Source organism: Condylostylus longicornis, unplaced genomic scaffold, assembly GCF_029603195.1.
Source record: "Condylostylus longicornis isolate FDR11 unplaced genomic scaffold, ASM2960319v2 ptg000004l, whole genome shotgun sequence".
Classification (NCBI taxonomy): Eukaryota; Metazoa; Arthropoda; class Insecta; order Diptera; family Dolichopodidae; genus Condylostylus; species Condylostylus longicornis.
In genome coordinates, this window is record NW_026577973.1 from 15,619,299 (window position 1) to 15,641,741 (window position 22,443).

Consider the following 22,443-nt stretch of genomic DNA (forward strand, 5'->3'; position numbering starts at 1 on the left):
GAAATTTTTGTTAAGTTTCTTAAGTTTTTCTTCATGAACACATGAAGATTTTGAACATGTAAATCGAATACACAACCGCAAGTATTATAGGTTCCTTCAAAGTTTTTGGTTATGTTATGACTAAAAGGTAACGTTTGAAAAACTTAACTTGCCTGGTCAATAAGTTTAGAGTAAAGATTCATGACATAACATGAAAATGCCTTAATAAAAAACTACATACGCCGTTTTCATACGACTGTAATATAATATTTAGGTTGTTATGTTATTATGAGACAGTCTGTGCTTTTTATGGTTTTGGAAAAGCATTGTGAAATTAAAATAAATTTTCTATTTTTTAAGTTTATGATCAATATCTCGTAATATTTACATTATTATTATGTATTATTACTAAACCATGAATGAAATATAGTGTTGTCAAACTTCCATTTTGCATGCTTTTCAAATCGGTACAGCCTGTGTAGTGATGTATACTTTTCATGATTTTTGAAAAGTATTATGAATTTGTAATAAATTTTCTACCTTTTTTGTTTGTTCGCGCTCTATTAAATTTCTTATCAGTATTTTTTTTTGCATATAGTCACTGTAACGAGTTTGTGCTGTTAAAATACTCATTTACTAAATATTCATCTAAAATCAATGGCTATTTCCTTAAAAGTGAGTAAATGTTTTATTTACTGCTTCACATTGCACAATTATTTTTATTTATAAGATAGGCATTATTGGTGGTTCAGGTTTGGATGATCCAGATATATTAGACAATAGGAAAGAAATTCCTGTGAGTACACCGTATGGAAATCCATCAGATGTCATTATTACCGGAAGCATAAAAGGTGTTCCTTGTGCTTTGCTTGCAAGACATGGCCGCACACATTCTATAATGCCATCTAATGTTAATTATCGTGGTAATATCTGGGCTCTTAAATCTATAGGGTGTACTCATTTAATTGTATCCACTGCGACTGGTTCTTTAAGGGAAGACTATAAACCAGGAGATTTGATAATACCGAATGATTTTATTGATAGGACAACCAAAAGACACCAAACGTTTTATGATGGAAATGAAAGTTCGCCTGAAGGCGTTTGTCATTTGCCAATGCTCCCGGCCTATAATGAACGAATTCGGGATATACTTATAAGAACAGCGAAAGAGTTGGGATTAAAAGTACATCCAAAAGCTACAATAGTGGCAATTGAAGGGCCAAGGTTTTCGTCTCAGGCTGAAAGCTTAATGTTTCGTCAATGGGGGGGAGATTTAATCAATATGACAACATGCCCGGAAGTTGTTTTAGCAAAAGAAGCCGGACTTTTATATGGTTCTATAGCGATAGCAACAGACTATGACTGTTGGCGTGAAAAAGGTGAAAGTGTTACTGTGGCTGATGTTTTGAAAACTTTTTCAGCAAATGTTGATAAGGTTAAGAAAATTATTATAGCGGCAGTCGAAAATGTCTCGAAAGAAGAATGGACTGAAGATATATATTCACTTAGGGTATATTAAGAATTTTAGTGTTTAATACATGCACTGTACAACTTATGTTATTTTTTGCATTTCAGAAACAAGTGGAAGATAGTGTTATGAAACCGCACAATAAATAATTATCTACAAAAAGAGAAACACTGAACGTTTTATTACGTATTTTGTTTTATTATATGTACTTCGCTTTAAGAAATTGTTTATTTTGAAAATTGGGGAATAAAATTTTCACAAAAGTATGCACAAATACAGCTATGTTTTTCTCTTAACCTAAGGGCATTTCCTTTCCACTTGACTTTTACCAGATTCTTCATATTCTTGCGAAGATATCCACATTTGTTGGAACGTACCAATACTAGCTAAAATTGAACCACCAATCCACGCCCCGAAACGTCTCTCAACACTGCCATTGGCTGAAATCATTTTTAGCCTAGTGTTAGAAGGTGCTCTGTGTTGCAAGTCCCTATTCAAACGCTCAGGGAATCCTTGAAGTAGTGTGTTTCCTCCTAAAATAAAAAAATATTACTAAGAGAAAGGCATGCTTTAAACTTAAACCTGTGATGACAACTGATCCAAACAATGACATTCGAACATCGGCATCACACATTCCAACACTTGTGGAAGCCAACTGCCCTGCCCCTAACATAGTATGATCAAATAAACTTTCCGCTAATTTGAACCTTTCTGAACTAAACTCTTGATGATATCCGGTGGGGAATTCATATGGTTGAGATGGAATTTGCGAAGCAGTTCTCTCATCGTATGGACTTTCTAAAACTTGCAGAACCGACATTTGAAAATCTTGCAACAGCCCTTTAAGCATGTAATTTTGCCAAGATTGGGTTAAATTTTCAGGCAATTTTCGTAAAGTAAATCTTGGATTATCTTTTTCTTTGATAACTTCTTTTGAAGCAATTTTATATGCAGGAGATAGGTCGATTCCTTGTCCTTCCAAATACTGTCTGCATTGCAGTGATAGATAGTCACCACCCAACGGTGATTTAACAACTGCCTGAGATAAAACATATCCTTCATGTACAGGTACTGCAGATGTATGTGTTGCTCCGCTGTCTACTACTAAAGCTGTTGCACGACCACTTGCAAAGGCAGCTAATACCGCGTTTTTGACTAAAAAAAACGCAGGAACGTTGTATTTCTCAAACATAAGCTCTGTTAATTTCTCTCTATTGTTACGTACATTCCAAGAAGCTTCAGAGAACAGAACGGGATGAAATTCTGACTCAGACTGAATAACTTTGGCATATGTATAATCGAGAACTTTTTCAAATAAATCCCAATTGTCGATCATCCCATCTTTCATATAAGTTTGGATTTCCATATTTGATCTAGGAACATTTACATACGTTGTATCAACATAATACTTTCGACCGGTATCTAAAAATTGGTTATGTTTATATTAAATAATTAACTGTTGTAAGTAATTAAGGTTGTAGCTCCAAGTCACTCAACTGTTTTGTGTGATATTATTGTCCTGCTTTGTTTCCAAATCTTGATTGGTGTCTGGATCTTCTGGTCCAACACCTACTACAGAAGGGATCTCTGTTTTTGGTGTATCTTCTTGTGCATACCCTACTCTTAAGGAATGATGCCCTGGATCAAACACAAGAGCACCAATTTCATCTCCACCGTACAGCATACCACCAGAACTCATATTTACAATGAAATCTTGGCACTATTATTTTAAAAAAGGTTTAATAAAAATTTTCGGGTTTTTCTAAATCACCTTTGTTTTTCTAAATACTAAACAGCGTCTGCAGGGTTGGCCAATATTTGTATCGATATATAAATATCGAGAACAAATTTTAAAAAAATATCGATGTTAACCGATCGAAGTTTAACCGATTTATCGATTATTTGATGTTTTTTTAGTATAGTTTTGAAATTCGGTAATTTAAAAAAAAATTTGCAGCTTTGTATCAAAATTTTTTAATTAAAATATTTTACGGTTGCATGAAAACACTCTGTGAATTTTTGGAAAAATAGCTAAAAATAAGACGTCGAAACCTTGTTTATGTCAAAGATGTCATTGTTTGTCAAAATAATCTGTCGATCTATAACGAAAACTACAACTTTTTTTTCTTTCTTATGTTTTAACGTATGCCAGATTAATTTCAAAATTAAATTCGCAGCTGACTAAAAAAAATACAATACGCAACTATAAGAGGAAGTAATCGATCAAAAATGGCAAATTTATACGTGTTCTTACGCAAGCGGTAGCTCGCAAGCTTTTTAATATCATAAATCTTCAATAAGATCAACTTTTTATATGTTTTTATACGAATTTCACGTTTTTATAGGTATCCAGTATATTATTTATATTTATATGCGTAATGAAAATAATTTCATATAAATCTTGTCGTATTAAAAGATCATACAATTCTTTTTGTGAATGTATGTGATGTTTATTTAATTATATACATAAGATATATTTATACGGGTAATATAATTCAATATAAGTTGTATATATTTTATTTATGTATGTATATTTTCAATAAATAATTCATTCCATAGAAATTTAATGCGAATTAAATTTCTATGGAATGAATTTATTTACTGTATAAAATTATTATTTATGTATGTATATCAGAACTACAATAAATTGCTATGAATTACTAACCCTAGCGTTTACTTCACTTGTGACAAATCGGAAAACTTGTGTTGATTTTCTGACACTTTCTTTTAAATGTTAAGCTACAATGTTCGCAACGCTTTTGAATTTGTCAATATATTGAAGTTTCTTATAAATAATAAAATTTATTCATATATGAAAGACGGCGAAATATTTTCGGCGAATTTTAGATGAACAAAAATTTCATATAGTTAAAATATGCACTTACACATATGTATATGCATAAAATTATAATCGGGTAATGAAATTTAGTTCAATCTTTTAATAGTAAAATAATTTCGTATTTTATTTTATATTATTAAGATATTACAATTTACAAACGACATCCGTTTTATATTATTTTTTATAAGTACATACACCCAAAGATGAATAAAGTGATCATTTATCTACATAATTCACTACATCGTCAATTGAGGACTCGTTGTTTTCAATTTTTTTCATCTTCTCATTAAAGTATACAAAAATTAGTAAAACTGATATTGGTAAACTGCTAAGCACAGTCCACTGAAACGAAAATTGGGTTAAAAAAATTTGTTTCATAAAGTTTAAACTTTAATTATGTAAGTATATACAATTGTAAATGTTAAGTAATCAATATTACAAAACCAAAATATTTTAAAAGGACTCCAATCTTTTAAGGATGTTTTGAACATAGTTAAAACTTCAGTAAGTGCACTATTTCGTTTGCTTTTTAAATACAAAAAAATTTCATTTTTTAAAAGAGTGATCTGCAATAAAAATACATAAAATTTTTATGAATTTTTTTAAATAAAAAAATATTAATTAATTTTTTTATTATTATTTATAGTAAGCTAAAAATGAATTTTTAATTACAGGGCAAATAAGTTTTATAAGCGTAAGCTATATAAATTAATTTAAACAATTAAATTAATCGATATATGTAGTTATGATAATGATTAATTTGATTTTTTCATTAAATTTTTAATTTATAATGAAAAAATTAGTTAATTTACATTTTTGCTACAATTTGATTTCCCAGTACCATTTCTCCGCCAAATCCAATTGCGCTTTAAAAAATATGTTACTGAAGAGAAGGTTTTGTGTTTTTGATAATTAAATTGTAACTTAAGGTCTAAGACTCCAGTTCATTTGATAATTAAGTGAGTTGGCAAGGAAATATATATACTTTGATAATACATTTAATAATACTTTTGTGTTTATAAGAAATCCACTCCTGTTCTTAACATTAATATAATATTACAAATAAAAAAATAATAGAATTTAATGTAAAACTATTTTAATTCAAAACAAATACTCACCTCATATTGTAATAAATAATGAATACCAAAAAGGCAGTTATAATCCCAAAAAATAGTTATAAATACACTCATACAATTGATATAAATAATTCTTTTAAAAGTTTCCTCGAATATAATTTGAAGCGTTGCACTAAAAAACACTATACCATAAGAAATTGCCAACATAACTACTGTATTTTGAAAAATTAGAATATAAAGTTGCTTTTGTACAATTTTATTGAATTCATTGCCAAAATTTTGAATATCCTGTAGTCTTTCATTAATCCTTAGTAGTTCTTTTAAGCTATCTAATGGTGGTGAATCATTGATTACATTCGATAAAGAATACATTTCTATATCGAAATTTGGTAATTTTTTATTATTTTTTTCAGAATTATATGCAAAAATTTCTTTTTCAAATATATTTTTAACACTTAATCTTATATATTTAATTTCCTTTTTAAAAAACCAAGCAATTACACATGAATATTTCAAGGAATTCGCAATAAGAAAGTGCGGTATAAACAATGCTTGTAGTAATAAAAATGTTGTCATATGAAATTGTAGAAAATTTAAATTGTATAAATTGTATATACCAATTCCAATATTAAAAATAATCGTTGAATATAAAATCGCGTAAATTAGTATTTCATCAATGCTAAATTTTTTTTCTCTTTCAGAAAATATTTTTGAAAATTCGCTGGATAATTTTGCAATTCCATTGGAATCGTAAATTATGCAGAAAAATATTTTGATGCCCATAAAAAGATGAGTTTCCATGCACAAGTATAAAATAGGTGAAATTTCTTCGAAAATTGCAATGAAAACATTTTGGGCAAAATGTTGACTTAAACAAATTAAATACCATATTAATAATAAAGTGAAAAAAATTCCATTAAACAATGTAAAACGAAACTCTTTAGATTTTGAGAAGAACCAATGCATCATATATCCAGTTAGCACAAAATGAAAGTTGCATATCCGTAAAACACGATCAATGTTCATATTGTAAGAATTGAGGAATAACTGAAGTATTTTTAATATTTAACCATGATCATGATTTTCAATGAAGATTCTTTTAGTAATTTTTTAGATAGCGAAAATTAGTAGACCATAATAGGAAAAAGGAAATAAATTTTTGAAAAAAAAAGCTATTGATACAAACTTATAACACGCGCACTGTGTTTCATTTAATGTTAAAATACTATAATAGAAAACAAATTTAATCAGCAAACTATATAGAAGACCAACATTCAAAATAATATGCTTTTTATATTGCATTGCATTTTGTATTACATAATATTTAATCTGAGAAGTGTTTGACGATATTATTTAAATTTTTGTATAAAATTGTGCTTAATTAAAAAGAATTCTTGCTTAAGTATACACTTGGGTAATGGTAGTTAATATATGTTTTCTATTTACTGATTATATAGTATTTTTAATACTAAAGTAATGAATATATTAAAAAAAAATTTAGCAATCTCTATGCATAAAGTTGATTTATTTCTTTAATCTATTTAAAAAGAAAATTTCCAATTAAACGTAATTTTCAAATTAAAACTGTTAGTTTGGCTTAAGAAGCAGTTAATTCATCCTTGTTTTATAAGTTATTTTTGAACAGAAATCCGATAATCGCCTAAAAGACTGCGTATTTGAGAGCTGTGCATTAATGTAATTGAGTACCTAAACCCTACATTTTCATAAATTTTTGGTTTTTCTTTTTTGATTTACAACAAAATTAAACCAGTTTTATGCTTTGATATTTTTAATTTGATATTAAAAGAGATTGCATATACTTGCATATACACGTGTATATATGTACACTCCATTTTTATATGCCCGGAAGCTATATAGTAAGCTTGTTACAAATTATTTCAACTTTTTTCAATGAGTTTCTGACAAAACTTTTTGGAATAGCGATACTTCGTATAAGATACAGTATAAAATGAAACACTCCGTATAATTATAAATATCTCAATTAAAATCAATAATGAACATATGTATGTATATGTGATGTACCTTCTAGGAATAATTAACTTATATCTGGAAATATGATCTGTTCATATGAAGTTAATATGAAGTAAGCATATAAAAAATCATATACATAATGAGTAAATAAAACCTATGGATTATAGCAATTCTTCCCCATATAAACCAAATCAGAAACGTGAATAACGATTTTGCGTAGAAAATAATTTTTTTTATATATTCCTGTTCTTTTAAAGAGGTTTTTTCTTTTTTTCTAAAATATGAACATGCCGATCAATATAATTAGAATATATCGAGAACAAAATTTAATCAAACTGAAAGATAATTTCTCGAAATTAGAAAAGAGACAGTCGGAAATTTTAAGCGATGACAAATCACAAATTACTTTTCTTAATATATGCAATGTGATTTTTGAAAACGCAAAACTTGAAAGTTAATGCAAAATGTAAGCATAAATTCAATTTAACATTATATTTCCCGATGTATTCAAATTTTGAGAAAATCACCATATGAACATTCCCTTACGTTTTATAATACTTGTAGTGCTAAATATTATAAGTACATTCAACATTTTTTTTTTCCTTTTACATATACTTAATAGTATACAACAGCTGTTTACTTAGATTTTTAAATATACGAGTATATACTATACTTACCCGTAATTTAAATACTCATTTTGAATATTTGGTCAGAGTGCAAGTGTACACAATATCGTTATTTCTGTACAGACGGTTGTCATTGTATAAAATTTAGTTTCAGAACAAAGTCCAAAAAAAAAAAATTAAAAACATGAAAATAATATATACGTTTGTATGTATATGTATTTAAATAATATTGTGTTATGATAACAATAAATAAAAGAAACTGTATAACAGTTATGTTGAGTGCATCTAATTTTATATAGAACAAATTTGTCACAATACACACGTAGCCCGTTTTTAACCAATGCTCCATAAACAAAAAACTGAATTTAGAATTATCAAACAGATTGTAATTTCTCTTTAACGTTAGAGCGTTATAATATAACAATACCTAGATAAAGCTGGTTGTTTTTTTTTTTTTATAAAATGTATAAGTGAAGAAATATTTAATGTAAGATTATGCATAATTAAAATACAAATGTCAATTTTGAATTGTTTTATGTCTCGAAATTATTATTATTCATTTATAATTATAACACTTATTCGAACTCTTGTTATAAAAATAAATGAAAAATAGAATAATACATATTATGTATAAGTGTAATTTAATTTTCAAAAATTAAATGACGAATACACATAACCATAAATTTTGCCTGAACTTATGCAATCGGTCCATTTTTTATCGGTGTTTCGATCAATTTTTATAAATCATATTGGCAACGAGTAAATATTCAAATTTTTAATAAATTTAAAAATATGATTATCAATTGTGAAGAAATATGAATAATAACATGTATATATTTGAAATTTAGTTACAGTAATTTTATAAAATTGATTATTTCAGTAATAAGGCACTAGAAAGTGGATTTTGTGGGTAAACAATATCTGATACATTTCCTCTCAAAACTTCTTATCATTTCCATTGTCGATGTATTCACGTTATACCATATTGGGCATCCATATGTTATTATAGGCCTTATCAAACTCTGGTAAGCCAGTATTTTTACCCTAGGATAAATTTTGTTTGAATAGAAAAGGTGTTTGGCGATAGCAAATTCTTTCCGGGCCTTGTTAAGTTGTTCAACTACATGTAATTTGTAATTCATATCGAATTTTAAAATTAAACCTAAATATTTTACACACTTAAAATTTTTTATAACTGTATTGTCAACAGTCCTTATATGTAAATTTTTCCAATTTTTTCGAATATTATTATTTGTTTTGTCAACAGTTGGCCTAAAAAGTATGAGTTCACATTTACTAAAATTGATTCTCAAATGCCAAGAATCAATTGATGCCGAAATGGCACTTAGTCATTGGATAAAAAATCTATATATTAGTTTACGTGCTTAAGTATGTATTTATATTTTATCACTTGTTATTTGACCCAAAATCAAGTAAAATTTTTAATTTTTAAGGTAAATATTTAATTTGTCCACTTCTGTACTGAATTTAATAAACACGAATACAGCGGCAAAACGATTTCCAACATTAATATGATATGTAGATATATAATTTTATTATTCAGTATAATGTGTTTGTACTTGGTAAAGCAAATACAATATATGTATGTATGTAGGCACTATATATTAATAAAACAAAACAACGATCCCATATTATGATTGTATTTGTTTAATATTTTTATTTTTATTATGCATAACAGCTTTTATTTGTTTACAATATTAAAAGATTCAATGTTTCAGAATATTCAGTCTGTTTTCAGACATATCGAAAGATTGTCATATTCTATTGAATGGAATTTGAAATTTAAATAGACAAGATAATTTCTGTGTTTTTCTTTTTCAAAAGAATAATAAATTTTAATTATTTGTTAGTGAATTTTCAATTGGCTTAAAATCAACAAAAACATTTATTTATTAAATTGGAGCGAAAGTTGTTAACCATATTCATTTACATTATATTTTATATACTAAATATAAGACTATTTATACATTTGTATGTATGTACACTTAAAAATAAATTATTAAAATAATTTTACTACCGGGCTTTTTAAGTGCTATCAACCTTAATATTTACTATATAGGTTTGTATACATTTTATTTGTAATACTTCTTTAGTATTGGAATAAGAGATGTGACACTATTAGAAAATATATGTAGTAAAACGTAATTGAAATTTTGCATTATTGTTTGTTTTTTCGTGTTGTTATTTTTGCCTTCGATATTAATAAAATAAAGATATTAAAATAATATCAAAGTCATTCAATTCATTTTCATTAAATAATTTTTTTGTATAATTCATTATTTTATTTAATTTATGCAAATTAAAAATTTGCAATTTTTAACATTTTAAAATTTGAATTATGTAGGAAATAAGCACATTTTTATTAAAATAAATGACCTTATAAAAATTATAATAAAATTTAAAATTAAAAAGTAAACCAAAATTCTTATTTATAATTTATGCAGTAGTTTCCGACACGAATTTAAAATAAAAAATCAAAATGATTTTAGAAATACATACATACATAATAATATGAATGTATATGTATGTATGTATATGCAAATCTTATTTATAATTCGAAAAATGATATTTTTATAAATTTTAATCAGTAAATTTTAGTTAAAAAGCTGACATAGTTTTAGTTTTTACCTCTAAGTGCAGACATACTTGGGTGTAAGCAAATATAATTAAATCGGAATTTAAAATTAAAAATAGAAAGGAATAAAAAAACATGTTTTAATTTTTGTTCTGATAACGGGTTTTAAATATTTCAATATTTTGTCTATAAAATTGTTTTGAAATTTGATATCGATATATGTATTTTATTCAATAAGTTTAATAAAAAAACAGGTATCTGAATTTTGAACACACCTACCAAATCAACTACGAGCCTTTTAATTTATGTGTTTTTTTTTAAGTATAAAGATAAACACATATATGTGTAAATAAATGGACACATAAATTTTGAAATCGCATGTCGCAGCAACTAATAAATTAAAACTTGTGTGAAATTATTTAAATTATAAGAAATTAAAATGTAGTCTTAATTATTTTTTATATCAAGCCCTATACGAATGCGGGCTTTTTGGTATACGAAAGATTTTCAAATCAATGTGAAATAAATGGTATATGTAGTTGTATTAAATATAATTTAGAATTATTAGTATTATATCTAATTATTAGTATCTAATTGCGTATCTCATTTTTAGCACTTTTCCAAAAAATTTTTGAAGAATCTGCTTATCAATTTCATTCTGTTTCTGCAAAACTTCTTTATCCTTTAAAATAGACAACTGAAATTACATAAATAGATTTTTACTAGGAACATATTTCCGTAGAAGAAAATTTCCCTCTAAAAGTTAAAGTCACTCAAAGCCCTTCAAGTATTATTTTTTGACTATTTATTGTAACGAAACCATAATTTTTATTTAAATTCTGCTAACGCAAGAAAGTAGTGGTTGTATTCTTATGCCGCTGCTTAGCCAAATGCCCCTTAACATTTTTATTTTTAAATTTTCTATACCGTTTTTCGTGAAGGTTTTATATGTGGAGGCTTAAGATTTTAGCAGTTTCGAGATACTAATAAATAGTTTATTTTGTTGGAAGAAAATTTTTTCCCACCTCCATCGCCTATCAAATTATCTTTTTGATTTGATATTCTCAAATTTGAATTTTTGGTACCTTCGATTTAAAAAACTGCTAGCTTTTCTAAATTTCTACAGAAAGGTAACAAGAAATGCCGTGCCATAAAAAAATTTAATTATTTAACTTAACTCACGCAATTAACCGTTGAATTCATCATTATGTTATGTCATCATTATATTTTTAATTTTTTTTTGTCATCGTAGGTGTATGCAATCTTTTCTTTAATCCTAAGTGTATTTTGGTTTATGGATGAATGTAATTTAAATTCTTTTTTAATAAAAAATTGTTAAACAGCAGTTGCTGACACAACAGGTTTGACCCAACTTTTTCAAGTAATTTTTTTCTTTTGAATCAAAATTTTCGATTTCTTCAAAATATGTTTAATATGTTTAATAAAGTTTTAAAATATCGAGTCAGCTTAGCACCTACAAAAATCTATAACTCCCTGCTCACCTGAAAATCATTTTGCAACATTACCCAAAATGATATACTCACTCGGTTTCTTTCATCCTGTATAAATAAAAAAATGTTTTATAATGTAGTAATATGGTTTTTAAATTCAATTCAGAAATTTATGCTCAAACTGAAATCAGAAGTATTTATTTTTTCAAATTGTATGAACATATTGTTTTGCGGAACTTTTAACTACACTATAACAACAAAGAGAGACAATTTTAATTATCGAATAGTTTACTGAATCAGATCAAAACAAAACTAGAATTTCGAATTTCCTAAATTGATTAATTAAGAATATGGCGTTACTGATCTTGTTTAAATTTAAAGTAGAAGTAAATAATATTGACATGTAAAAATTAAACTCAACGAGGAACGAAAAACTGATATTTATGCTGTTACAAAACAATACTGTAAAAATAACATATATACAAAATTGTCCAACAAGATCGGTATAGGATTGTACTGTTCAACGCTCCTTGGGACTTTTTTGATCTAGTTTAAGGACTTCAAAACAAATTTTGATTTAAAAACTGACGAGTTTATCTTCCACATTACATGCGAATGAATATTCGGACTTCCAAACTTTTCAAGCTACCTTCGAAATATTAACCTATCCTTGCTGCCTAAGAATATAAAGAATTTATGCTCTGGTAACTACACAATATTGTTGAAATAGCATTTTAATGGTATTTATACTAGCAGTTCCTCCTTTATTTGATAGAAATATGTACAAGGAATTTTAAATTCTAAAAATTTATTAATACGAGTACTTAAAATTATAATTACGTGGTCTCAACAATTTTCTTTGTTATATACATATGTAATCGATACACTTCCATACTTATGCTGAATAATCAATATTTTATTGTTTTAAACGCAATAAATTTACTTCGTAGTTTAATTTTCTTTATTTCAGCTGATGAATTTTGAATTTATTCAGAATTTCATTTAATTAGAGTAAAAACATTGTGTAATTACAAAATTACTAAAACTATATTTATAAAAGAGAGATAAGCATGAACTGTAGTGAAAGATTAAAGGTTTACTATAATTATTGACACATAAAGATCATGGAGTAGCAATCGTAAAATGTTAAATTAGAATTTGTAACATGAAATAGCAATATTTTATTTGTTTAATGATCCAAGTTTCTATAAGATTCAATTGAAATTGTTTCATTTAGTTTCTTATCAAAACAAATGACATGTTCCTTTTTTAGCGCATAGTTATTTTAATTTATATACAAATTTAAAAGTTCAAACCTATGTAGATTACAGATTCAATTTTTTTGTAAATAAATATAAACATATACATATACGTATAAATGTATAGTTATTGGGAACAGAAATAAAAAAATTATAATTAGGGATGGAATTCAAGATGTGACACCTCGCTTTGATTTCTTAGAAAGGTTTTGTAAACCATATTCACGGTAGCTAGGCAAACCAGTGTTTGAATTTAACCTTTACGTTATACATACGATATGCTTTAAGTAAACTAGTTGTTATTAAACCGGTTATAAAATTATTTGAGTAACAACACTGTATAAAGTTCTTTATCTTTTCCAAAATAGGCACTGGTCTTATTATGTATATTATCAAAATTAATATAATTAATTAATTTATTATCATATTAAACGTTTCTTTTTAGCAACAACAAAATTAAAATTTTTAATTTTATATTTATGTATTTTTTACCGATACAGTCAAATCCCTATGCAACGGACACCTAATATTCCAAAAATTTTGGTCGTAGTACACAAATTTTGTAATACATATAGATTTTTTAATGCGATATTGTCCATTACATTGCTAGTTAAATAGAGTTTTTTGTTATATTTAGGAACCTGTTATATAGAAATTCTTCTGTATATGTTTATAGGGGGGTATTAGATTTTGTTTTTAATTATCGGTCACAGCCATTTCTTTGATACCAAGGTTATTATTTATTTAATTTCAAAAATTCTGAAGAAGGAAATAACATGTTTCGAATAAAAAAAATTATAATAAAGAAATTATAAATTTAAGCTATATAGTTAGATAGATAATTTTAATAGTATATGTGTATACGTTATATGATACCTGTGTATGTGTATTGCATATAAATTGTTGTTTTAAATTTATTTTTAATTTACTTTCAGAATATTTGATTTTTTGTTTGCTTGTTCTGAAACAGGATATTTGTGTACAATTCAATATGGAAAACTGGAGATCATTATTTGGATCATCAAAAACTTCAAATCAACAAACAAATATAATTAAGAATTCTAATTTTGATCTGAAGCAAGTAAACTATACAAAAGAAAACTACCATTCATTTGGTTTAAAACTCAATAGTAATGGTTTGACTACTCTAGATAGTACTGAAAAGAGAAAAGACTGTGATAATTATTTTTACATAATGTAAGTATGTGTATTTGATTGAATAACAATTAATTCAAATCATTTAAGCATTTCTCAAATGTTTTACTGAAATCCTTGTAACACTAAAAAATAACGGTCTGAGATATAGACTCAGTGTATGTTTTTGATCAGCATTGAATTCTGAGTCGATTTATCTTTGTCTGTCTTTAGATTTATTATAGTAAATGTCAGAACCCTATTTAAATTAGATATGATCGGGGTACTAGTTAGAGTAGCTGCTATACGACTTCACACAAGCGAATATATTAGTAGGGCCAAAGTGTTTGATAAAAGTCGTTGAAATTGCGTGGCTCCTTCTCCCAGCTGTCATACAACTTCAACAGTAGTTTGACCATATCTAAGAAAATATTGAAAACATAGTACTGCAATTTTGCATAAATTAATATGACAACTTAAAGTCATAGTTTGTTCCACAGTCAGCTAAGCTGTGAAATATATGTTCGCACATACGATAACAAATTCGTATGGGAATCAATGAGTTGACACGGTCAACTCTATTTTTGCTCGTTTTAAATAAATTATAATTTTTTTTTGTCATTTTAATCGCGCACGGTCAGGGATTGAATCCGAGAAATTATAGGCAAAAAATTTCAATTTTAAACTTGTTTTCAATGTAAACAAAAATAGTATTTGCGCATTTAATAAAGCTTTTTCTTTTTTTTATGTATTTATCAATATTATCGTTTGGTAAGACGATAACAGAATGATAACGAGAAATTTTCACTATCTTTTGTAGCATCGAAAAAGCTTTAACAATAGCTAGCGAAGGGAAGGCGGGTTATTTTATATTTTTTTAAAATATTATGATAAAATAAAATTATGATAAATGAAATAACAAATTATTTTAAAAATATCTTGGCTTGATTAAGTACTAAGTAGAGTTTTATGGCTTGATATGATTATTTTAGAATGAATATTTAATGACATTTCCAATTGATGAATAAATTTTAAAATTCTCCCCCGAAAATTATGTAAATGACTATTTTATGTTTAAATTATTGATTAAATTATTTGGTTTTTAAATTTTTAAATTTTTCTTGAAGTTCAAAGTATGTAAATACAACGAATTGTAAAAATAATTGAACAAATATTTTTTATTTCAAAATTACGTTACTGTATAAATTCAGAATTAAAATTTATAATTTTACAAACTTACCAAAAATTAGAACTCAAAATAAAAATAAAACCTCTACATCCACATTACGTAACTTACACTTTTGTCGTTATCTAATGATTTTCTTATTTTGCAAAGCAAAGCAAGTCATTTCATTTCGAAATAATGAAGAAAGATGCTCTATTGCAGCATTGTGTCATAATAAAAATATATTGCATATATTCAGGATGAGAATAAAATTAAAAAAAAAACGATAGAAATAATACAAAATTATAATAATATATTCAATTATATTTTCTTATTAGAAATTCAGACAATCGGAAGAAATGAGTTGCCGACAATTATTGAAATACTTCTAATTTTATAGATAATATCTCGGGAGGAGAACTAGATGCGAAAGGTTGAAAATGGAAATGGATTTTCTCTAACATAATGAATGAAGAAGCTATGAAAATTTCAATGCACAATTTTTCATTTTAACTTTATCAATTTTCAATTTAACTTGCAGTTAAAGAACCCAGCCTCTGTTTTGATAATTAACAATTTGTTTTTACATTTTTATTGGTATTATGCTCAGAATAATTAGTTATCCGATCTCTCAAAGACACATAACCTAACTAGATAACTAAAAATATGAATCAAAATCTTTAAGCATATCCGAGAATATTTATTAAGTTCACTTATTCTATCACTTACACTGTGTATATGTACGTTAAATATGTACATATAAATAAAATACAATATTGTATAAATTCATATATACGTTTGTAATTTATAAAATGAAAATATATACTGAGGTTAATTATATATATAAGTTAATTATATTGTAATTATCATATTTAATTTCTACATCTACACGAACACAGGTATTTTATACAAAATTTTTATTTTTAATTTTCAACCTACATTTGATTTTCGACTTATTTGTGTGGAAAAATACTTTGAATTTAAATTGACCATGTGAACGATTATTTTACGCATTTAAACATTGATATTCTATTTTATTGTAATTAAACAATTAAAAGTTCTACATAGCTACATACATATATGAAAAATTTAAAAATTTCAAATTACCTTATAATATAGCTGGATTTAACTGAAAAATGAAATTGCAATCATAAATTATTCTAAATTTAGATTTAATTAAGGCGAAGTTTATAGAAGGCTAATACAAAGTACAATTCAAAAACTAAAACAATATAAAAATTAATATTGATAACGGCAATATCATGTAAAAATTTAGATATACAAAACTATAGATAAATTGTTATATCTGGAAAATAAAAACGATTTTCATTACCATCAGCATTATTTTTTTGAAATATGCTATAAGTGCAAATTGTATAATAGATTAAAACTTGTGTGACCTTGTTCTAGAAAATACCAAAACTTTAGTCAAATTTGTTCAATTAAAATTTTACTATTATTCAGTAAAAAGGTTTTCTAGGGTACCTTAAATAAGTCCATAATATGTCGACCCCATAAAAGATGCGGTCTCTTATTATTCATTTGAAATCGAGTATACACATAAATAATTTTTAAAAGTGTACAATATGACTTATTACCCGGACGAAATGATTAACTCTGCACCTGAAGCGTTTAATCATGAAAATTGCATTAAATTTAAATATATAATGTATAATAGGGACCGGTTCTGATTTGTTCGGCACCCTACGTATTTTCCAAAAAGTGCGTTCGTTCTCCCTTTAAAATCAGTTAACAATATGAAATAAACATTCCACCTAATGAATCACATTTTTGTAATTTTATTTTGTAACTGAATGCAAGATTAGTCATAGAACTTAAGTCTGAAATTAAAATTTGAAAATTTCTTTTGTTTTGCAATGATGGTAAGTAGGCACATGTTATCAAGTTAATTTCGCTGTGAACTCAAAAGAACAAATTATTCGAAGACACTTAGATTTTTTAAAATTTAATTTTTTTTTTAAGTTTCGCAATGGCCTACCTGTTTTTCGGCACCCATTGCAAATACTTACTTTGCATATGCATATTAATGTTTATGATAATTATCAATTAATTAATACTTACAATTATTCTCAATCAACGGTAAAATTTAAGCCCTAAATCTTTTGACCATACTCTGTATCACATATGCCAACATAATAAGCGCAGTTTACATGCTTAATGTTATTTTATATGAGTTTAATGTGTACGTGATTTTTTAACGATTTATTTTTGTTTTGCTCAACTATAGATTATTTATAATTCAAGAATTGAACTTGAAAAATTTAATAGTGTTAATTATAGTATTTTAGTATTTAGAAATAGCATATCGCTGTTTTATTATTTAGAGCTTTATATATGCACATTATATTTCAATCAACTGTAATTGAAAAATATCAAAATCAATTAAAAATTATGCAAGGTTCTTGAGGGTTTTTCCCGGAGGTTTTTTGAATTCTTCATAGATATTTTTACAATTTTTTTATTTATGTTAATTTGGGTTAATTTTATATTTCAAAAAAATGATTGGTTTGCACTTTTTTGAAGAAAAATGTTGCTGTGGAAAATTAAAATTTAGCCTCCACCTATGTACACAAAAATTCAAAAGCAAATCCAACATAATTTATTTAATTGTTAAAAATGATGCCGCTACTATAAATTATAGTAAACTCCATATAACATATATAACATAATTAACTCTGTTACACTATTACAACAAAATGCACCTTGGTCTTGACTATGATTCTTAAATCTTAAAAAAAAGTAAAATCATGTGGTTCTTCATTTCATATTTACATAGTTAACCTTCTATGTTATTATTTGTGAGTCAGAACTTAACCGTGATAACTTTTTTGTTTTGTTTTCAATATATTATTATAAAATGGGTGATTTTTTAAGCTTTTCCATTTTTAATTAAATACAATGGAGTTATAAATTTAAAAGCAATTTTTATTTAACTAATTAAATTATTCGCGTAATCATGTAATTTTTAAATATAGTTTTATATGTTAATCGTAGCAATATGTTTATGGTTAAATGGTTCGATGAAGAGGCAAATTTCAAGAAGCAATTTTTTTAATATTTTTCAGCCGGAATTTCAATGATTGCACGTCCAATATTTTTGAAATTACGCTCAATTTCCGAAACAAGTAATCTATATTTAGACATCAAATCGTAAAATTTCGGCAACCAACCGTGATTTAAGTAACTAAGAAGTTTTATAATTTAGAAATTTCTCCATGGTGTAATACCGAACAAATCAACAAACAAAATATTAAAATTCTGACAATTTTCTAAATGCAAAATTATTTGACATTAATGAGTGAAGTATGAAAAATAAAAATATAGGAAACCAAAGAACGAAAAAACTCCCCCATTATTTACTCGTTTTTACAACAATTTTTAAATTATAGACTTATTAATAGTCGTATAGAATTTTTTATTTTATTCTTTGAACGGCATTTAAAAGCAACGTTTGAGTAACTTGTTTACCTTGGTTAATGCAAACAAACTCTTACTTACTATGAGTTTATTTTAAAAAAAAAAAAACAAGAATTGGAAAACACAAAAAAGCGTAATGAGATATTCAAGAGATCATAGAACAATGTAAAAAACTTTTTAATGCTTAAGTTGTTTTGCTTGTACATTTAATCTTTCAGGTTTAGCAATCGAAAATCAAAAACAAAAAGTCAATAAAATATTTAAAAATGAAAATCTAGTTTAGTTATAATCTGCACACTGTTTAAACGTATATCTTGAGTATATGAAAATAATTTATAAGTCAAGAGTATTTTGGAAAAATTCTTTACGTTCAATTTAAAGTAGGTGAAATAAAACTTCCGTTAAAATTTTTTTTTTCTAAAAATAATTCGATCTTTTTTTGCCGCACATTTGAATGTGTGTCAAAAATTATAATAGAAGATGTGCTAGTTTTTTAGCACAAGAGGTTTTGGTTTGTGCTTTTTGAACAGAAAAAAAATATCCGAAAAATAGTGCGCAATTAGATATACCTATTTCGACCAAATTTAAAAAATTTAATTGTATTAAAAAGATTGTTCAAATTAATAATTAAATCAAATAAAAATTGAGTTCATATTTGCAATTTCAAAGTGGAATTGCTGTGGCAGGCCGTTTTTCTTTGCTGTGCTGCAAAAAGCAGTCTGTTTCAGTTTTTACAGTTTTACGAAAATTCTGCTACAGAATTTAACAAATTAATAAAACTAGTTTTTAATTAGTTTTGATATTTGTTGGAAATTATGCTACGGTATTATGTGAGAGTGTAGTTCTAAGGATAAAACCTGAGTTAGAAATGGTTGCAAACGTAAGCCAAACCTACTTGAGCGGAGAAAATTTTAATAAAAAAAATGACGCGGCAGGCATTGAAATTATTTTAACTAATTATAAAAAATATTTAAGAAGAAATAAAAGTTAATAAAAAAAAGAAAATAATTAATTAAATTAAAAATTAAATAATTTTTAATTTAAAAAAAAAGTTTTCAATCAAATTTAAAATTAAATTATCACACTATGAAATATTAAGAAGTATAAAAATTTACATTTGATTTTTACTGATAAATTAATAATTAAGTATACAATGTAAACTGGTGTTTGAAAAATTTTGTTTAGGCTGTGCAAGTGTATTCGACTGTTTTATCTACTGCTAATTCCGGCTATTTAAAATAGCAAAAAAAATCAGTTATAGAATTACGAAAATAGCATTTTTTACTAAGATTCGATTTAAAAAAATTGTGTTCGAACAATTTATTTTATAATTATTTTAATTTTTTAAAATAATTAAAAAGTAAATTTAATAAAATATTAAGCAGGTTTTCCAAGCAAATATTGTATTAATTAAAGTACTGCAGTAAAGTCAATTTGGATTTTCTTTAATAACCCAAAAAATTTTTAAACCAATTGGTAACATTAATAAAATTTCAAAATTACATACATAAGATGTTACAAGATACATCTTTGTGTCAGAAGTCAGAAGTAATTTATATTTTATATTAATGGATTGTCATTTATTATACGTCAAATTATTATACGTTATAATATTATAACACTTTTAAAATTAAATTAAAAATATACTTAATTTCAATAGTTTTTTAATTAATAATTATTTTTTCTTATATTTTAGGTGGAGATCTTGAGGAATTCATTTAGAATTACTTCTATACTACAATAGAAATAATACACACATATATTGATATTCAATAGTTTTGTAGTGATTTTTAAGTGATATTATTATAAAAATTTATATATACATATATTTACATATATAATATATTTAAATATTTAAAAAATATAAAAATTAATTGAAATGAATTCGATTATTGAAAATTATTGTGCTACATCATTTTATACAAAAAATATATATTTAAAAGAATTTATGGAATTAACTTTTCGTTATAAAACACCTTGTACTTTATTGAATTATGAAACAGTGTTATTATTTTGGATTGGAATTATATTATTATTTGGTCCATTATTAATTTTTATTGGAATATTTTTACCAAGTTTACCAATTAAAATACTTAAGAAATTACGAGATTTTGAAATAGGAAATATTATGAGTTAAAAAAAAATTTGTCTACTTGTAAATTAAGAACATAAAATCAATTTTAATCTACATATTAATTATTATTTTTTATATTATGTACATTATAGCTTTAATTATTTTAAAATTTTATATAAGATGAATTTCATAATTTATTACAATAGACGAATGTTGTCGATGAACTGCAAAAATGCTTCATTTCTTAGTAGAATTTTAGAATTTTGAAATTTTCAAAGCGCCGTCTAGTAAATAGTTGAGTCATTTTTGCAGTGATTCGACGATAATAATTGAAAAATGTTTCAATATTTCAAAGTGATAAAGTATTTTCAAGTTTCAATTTTATTATGTATGCAATATTTAAAATAAGCAATTTATAATTTTAAAATATAAATGTGATTTAAAAGTTTTTTTATTTTATAAATCAAATATTTTGTTTGCAAATTGAAGCCATCAAAATGAAAGTGGTGGAACTCAAAAAATGAGATTTTAAAATAAAAGCATTTTAAAATCTTATTTGTAGAATATTCATAACATTGTTTTAACAACAGAAATGCCACAATTAATATTTCTCTTAGTAGTTTTATGCAATTATTTGGTCGGACCACTATGCTTTCGAACACTTCAATTTTAATGCTCAAATAATTTCAAAATATGAATTTGTAAATTCGTAATTGTTTGTTAAAACAAATTGATGTACCTATATACTTTATATTTTTAAATGTATTTTGTATCATAAAATTTTATTTAAATAATAATTGTGTTTGCAAAAATTTTTTATATTCTGTATAGATTTATGTTAAAACTATAAAAAAATAAAACAACAAGTACCAACACACATATTTATAAATTTTATTTAATTATTATTTTTCTTAAACAAAATTTTTTCGTATAGCTCTCTATACGAAAAATCAGGGAAAAAGGCGGCTATCGATTAACTACTACAACCATAATCAATTCTAAATCATAATTAATTTCTAAATTTTATAAACGTAGAATTGTCAGAAATTGCTTCTATTGCAAATAAAGTTGAGTCAAACCAATAGTTTGTATTGTAGAACTTTTCCCTTCAACAAGTAAAAATACTGCTTTCAAAAACAATATATGTATGTAGCTACTACATTATTAAAACTATTTTCATTCATTTAAGAGTATATTTCAAAGTTGCATACATTTAGGATGAGAAAGGTATGCATTCTTTGGTAGACAGAAAAAAAAATTTAAAGAGGTGTTAACATAATGCTCGAATTTAAGGGTCGCTTGCGTGAGCTAACAGAAATAATTATACTCCAGAAGTAATAGTTATA

The 22,443-nt window shown here is 25.4% G+C and overlaps 2 protein-coding genes and 1 long non-coding RNA gene across 6 annotated transcripts; 2 read left to right on the forward strand and 1 right to left on the reverse strand.

Annotated features, from left to right (window-relative positions):
- Nucleotides 1-101: 101 nt before the first annotated feature.
- Nucleotides 102-1,723, forward strand: LOC129608992 (S-methyl-5'-thioadenosine phosphorylase). Of its 4 annotated transcripts, none has more exons than XM_055520812.1 (4): nt 102-127; nt 578-654; nt 714-1,489; nt 1,555-1,723. In XM_055520812.1, the coding sequence occupies exons 1-4, from the start codon at nt 117-119 to the stop codon at nt 1,594-1,596; spliced, it is 906 nt and encodes a 301-aa protein (XP_055376787.1). In that variant the 5' UTR covers nt 102-116; the 3' UTR covers nt 1,597-1,723. The 4 variants fall into 4 exon arrangements, with proteins under 4 accessions (XP_055376787.1, XP_055376813.1, XP_055376795.1 ...); XM_055520838.1 differs by having other exon boundaries at nt 109-127; nt 710-1,489; XM_055520820.1 differs by lacking the exon at nt 102-127 and adding an exon at nt 481-503.
- Nucleotides 1,629-3,246, reverse strand: LOC129608984 (actin-like protein 6B). The gene is made up of 3 exons (XM_055520798.1): nt 2,945-3,246; nt 2,030-2,869; nt 1,629-1,980 (listed from the first exon to the last, which is right to left on the reverse strand). Exons 1-3 carry the CDS (start codon nt 3,144-3,146, stop codon nt 1,745-1,747), a joined length of 1,278 nt encoding a protein of 425 aa, XP_055376773.1. The 5' UTR covers nt 3,147-3,246; the 3' UTR covers nt 1,629-1,744.
- A 6,512-nt stretch (nt 3,247-9,758) lies between these two features.
- On the forward strand, nt 9,759-21,962 carry LOC129609203 (uncharacterized). The gene is made up of 3 exons (XR_008696937.1): nt 9,759-10,060; nt 14,222-14,483; nt 20,720-21,962. It is a non-coding gene; the product is annotated as an uncharacterized LOC129609203 (long non-coding RNA).
- The last annotated feature ends 481 nt before the right edge of the window (nt 21,963-22,443 follow it).

What these genes read in the sequence shown, in the direction of transcription:
- LOC129608992 (XM_055520812.1), top strand. An exon ending in CAATGGCTATTTCCTTAAAA is followed by an intron (nt 655 to 713) that starts GTGAGTAAATGT and finishes TTTATAAGATAG; the next exon opens with GCATTATTGGTGGTTCAGGT. An exon ending in AAGATATATATTCACTTAGG is followed by an intron (nt 1,490 to 1,554) that starts GTATATTAAGAA and finishes TTTGCATTTCAG; the next exon opens with AAACAAGTGGAAGATAGTGT.
- LOC129608984 (XM_055520798.1), bottom strand. Translation starts at nt 3,146, where the DNA reads ATGAGTTCTGGTGGTATGCTGTACGGTGGAGATGAAATTGGTGCTCTT. An exon ending in CAATAATATCACACAAAACA is followed by an intron (nt 2,870 to 2,944) that starts GTTGAGTGACTT and finishes ACCAATTTTTAG; the next exon opens with ATACCGGTCGAAAGTATTAT. An exon ending in TGGATCAGTTGTCATCACAG is followed by an intron (nt 1,981 to 2,029) that starts GTTTAAGTTTAA and finishes TTTTTATTTTAG; the next exon opens with GAGGAAACACACTACTTCAA.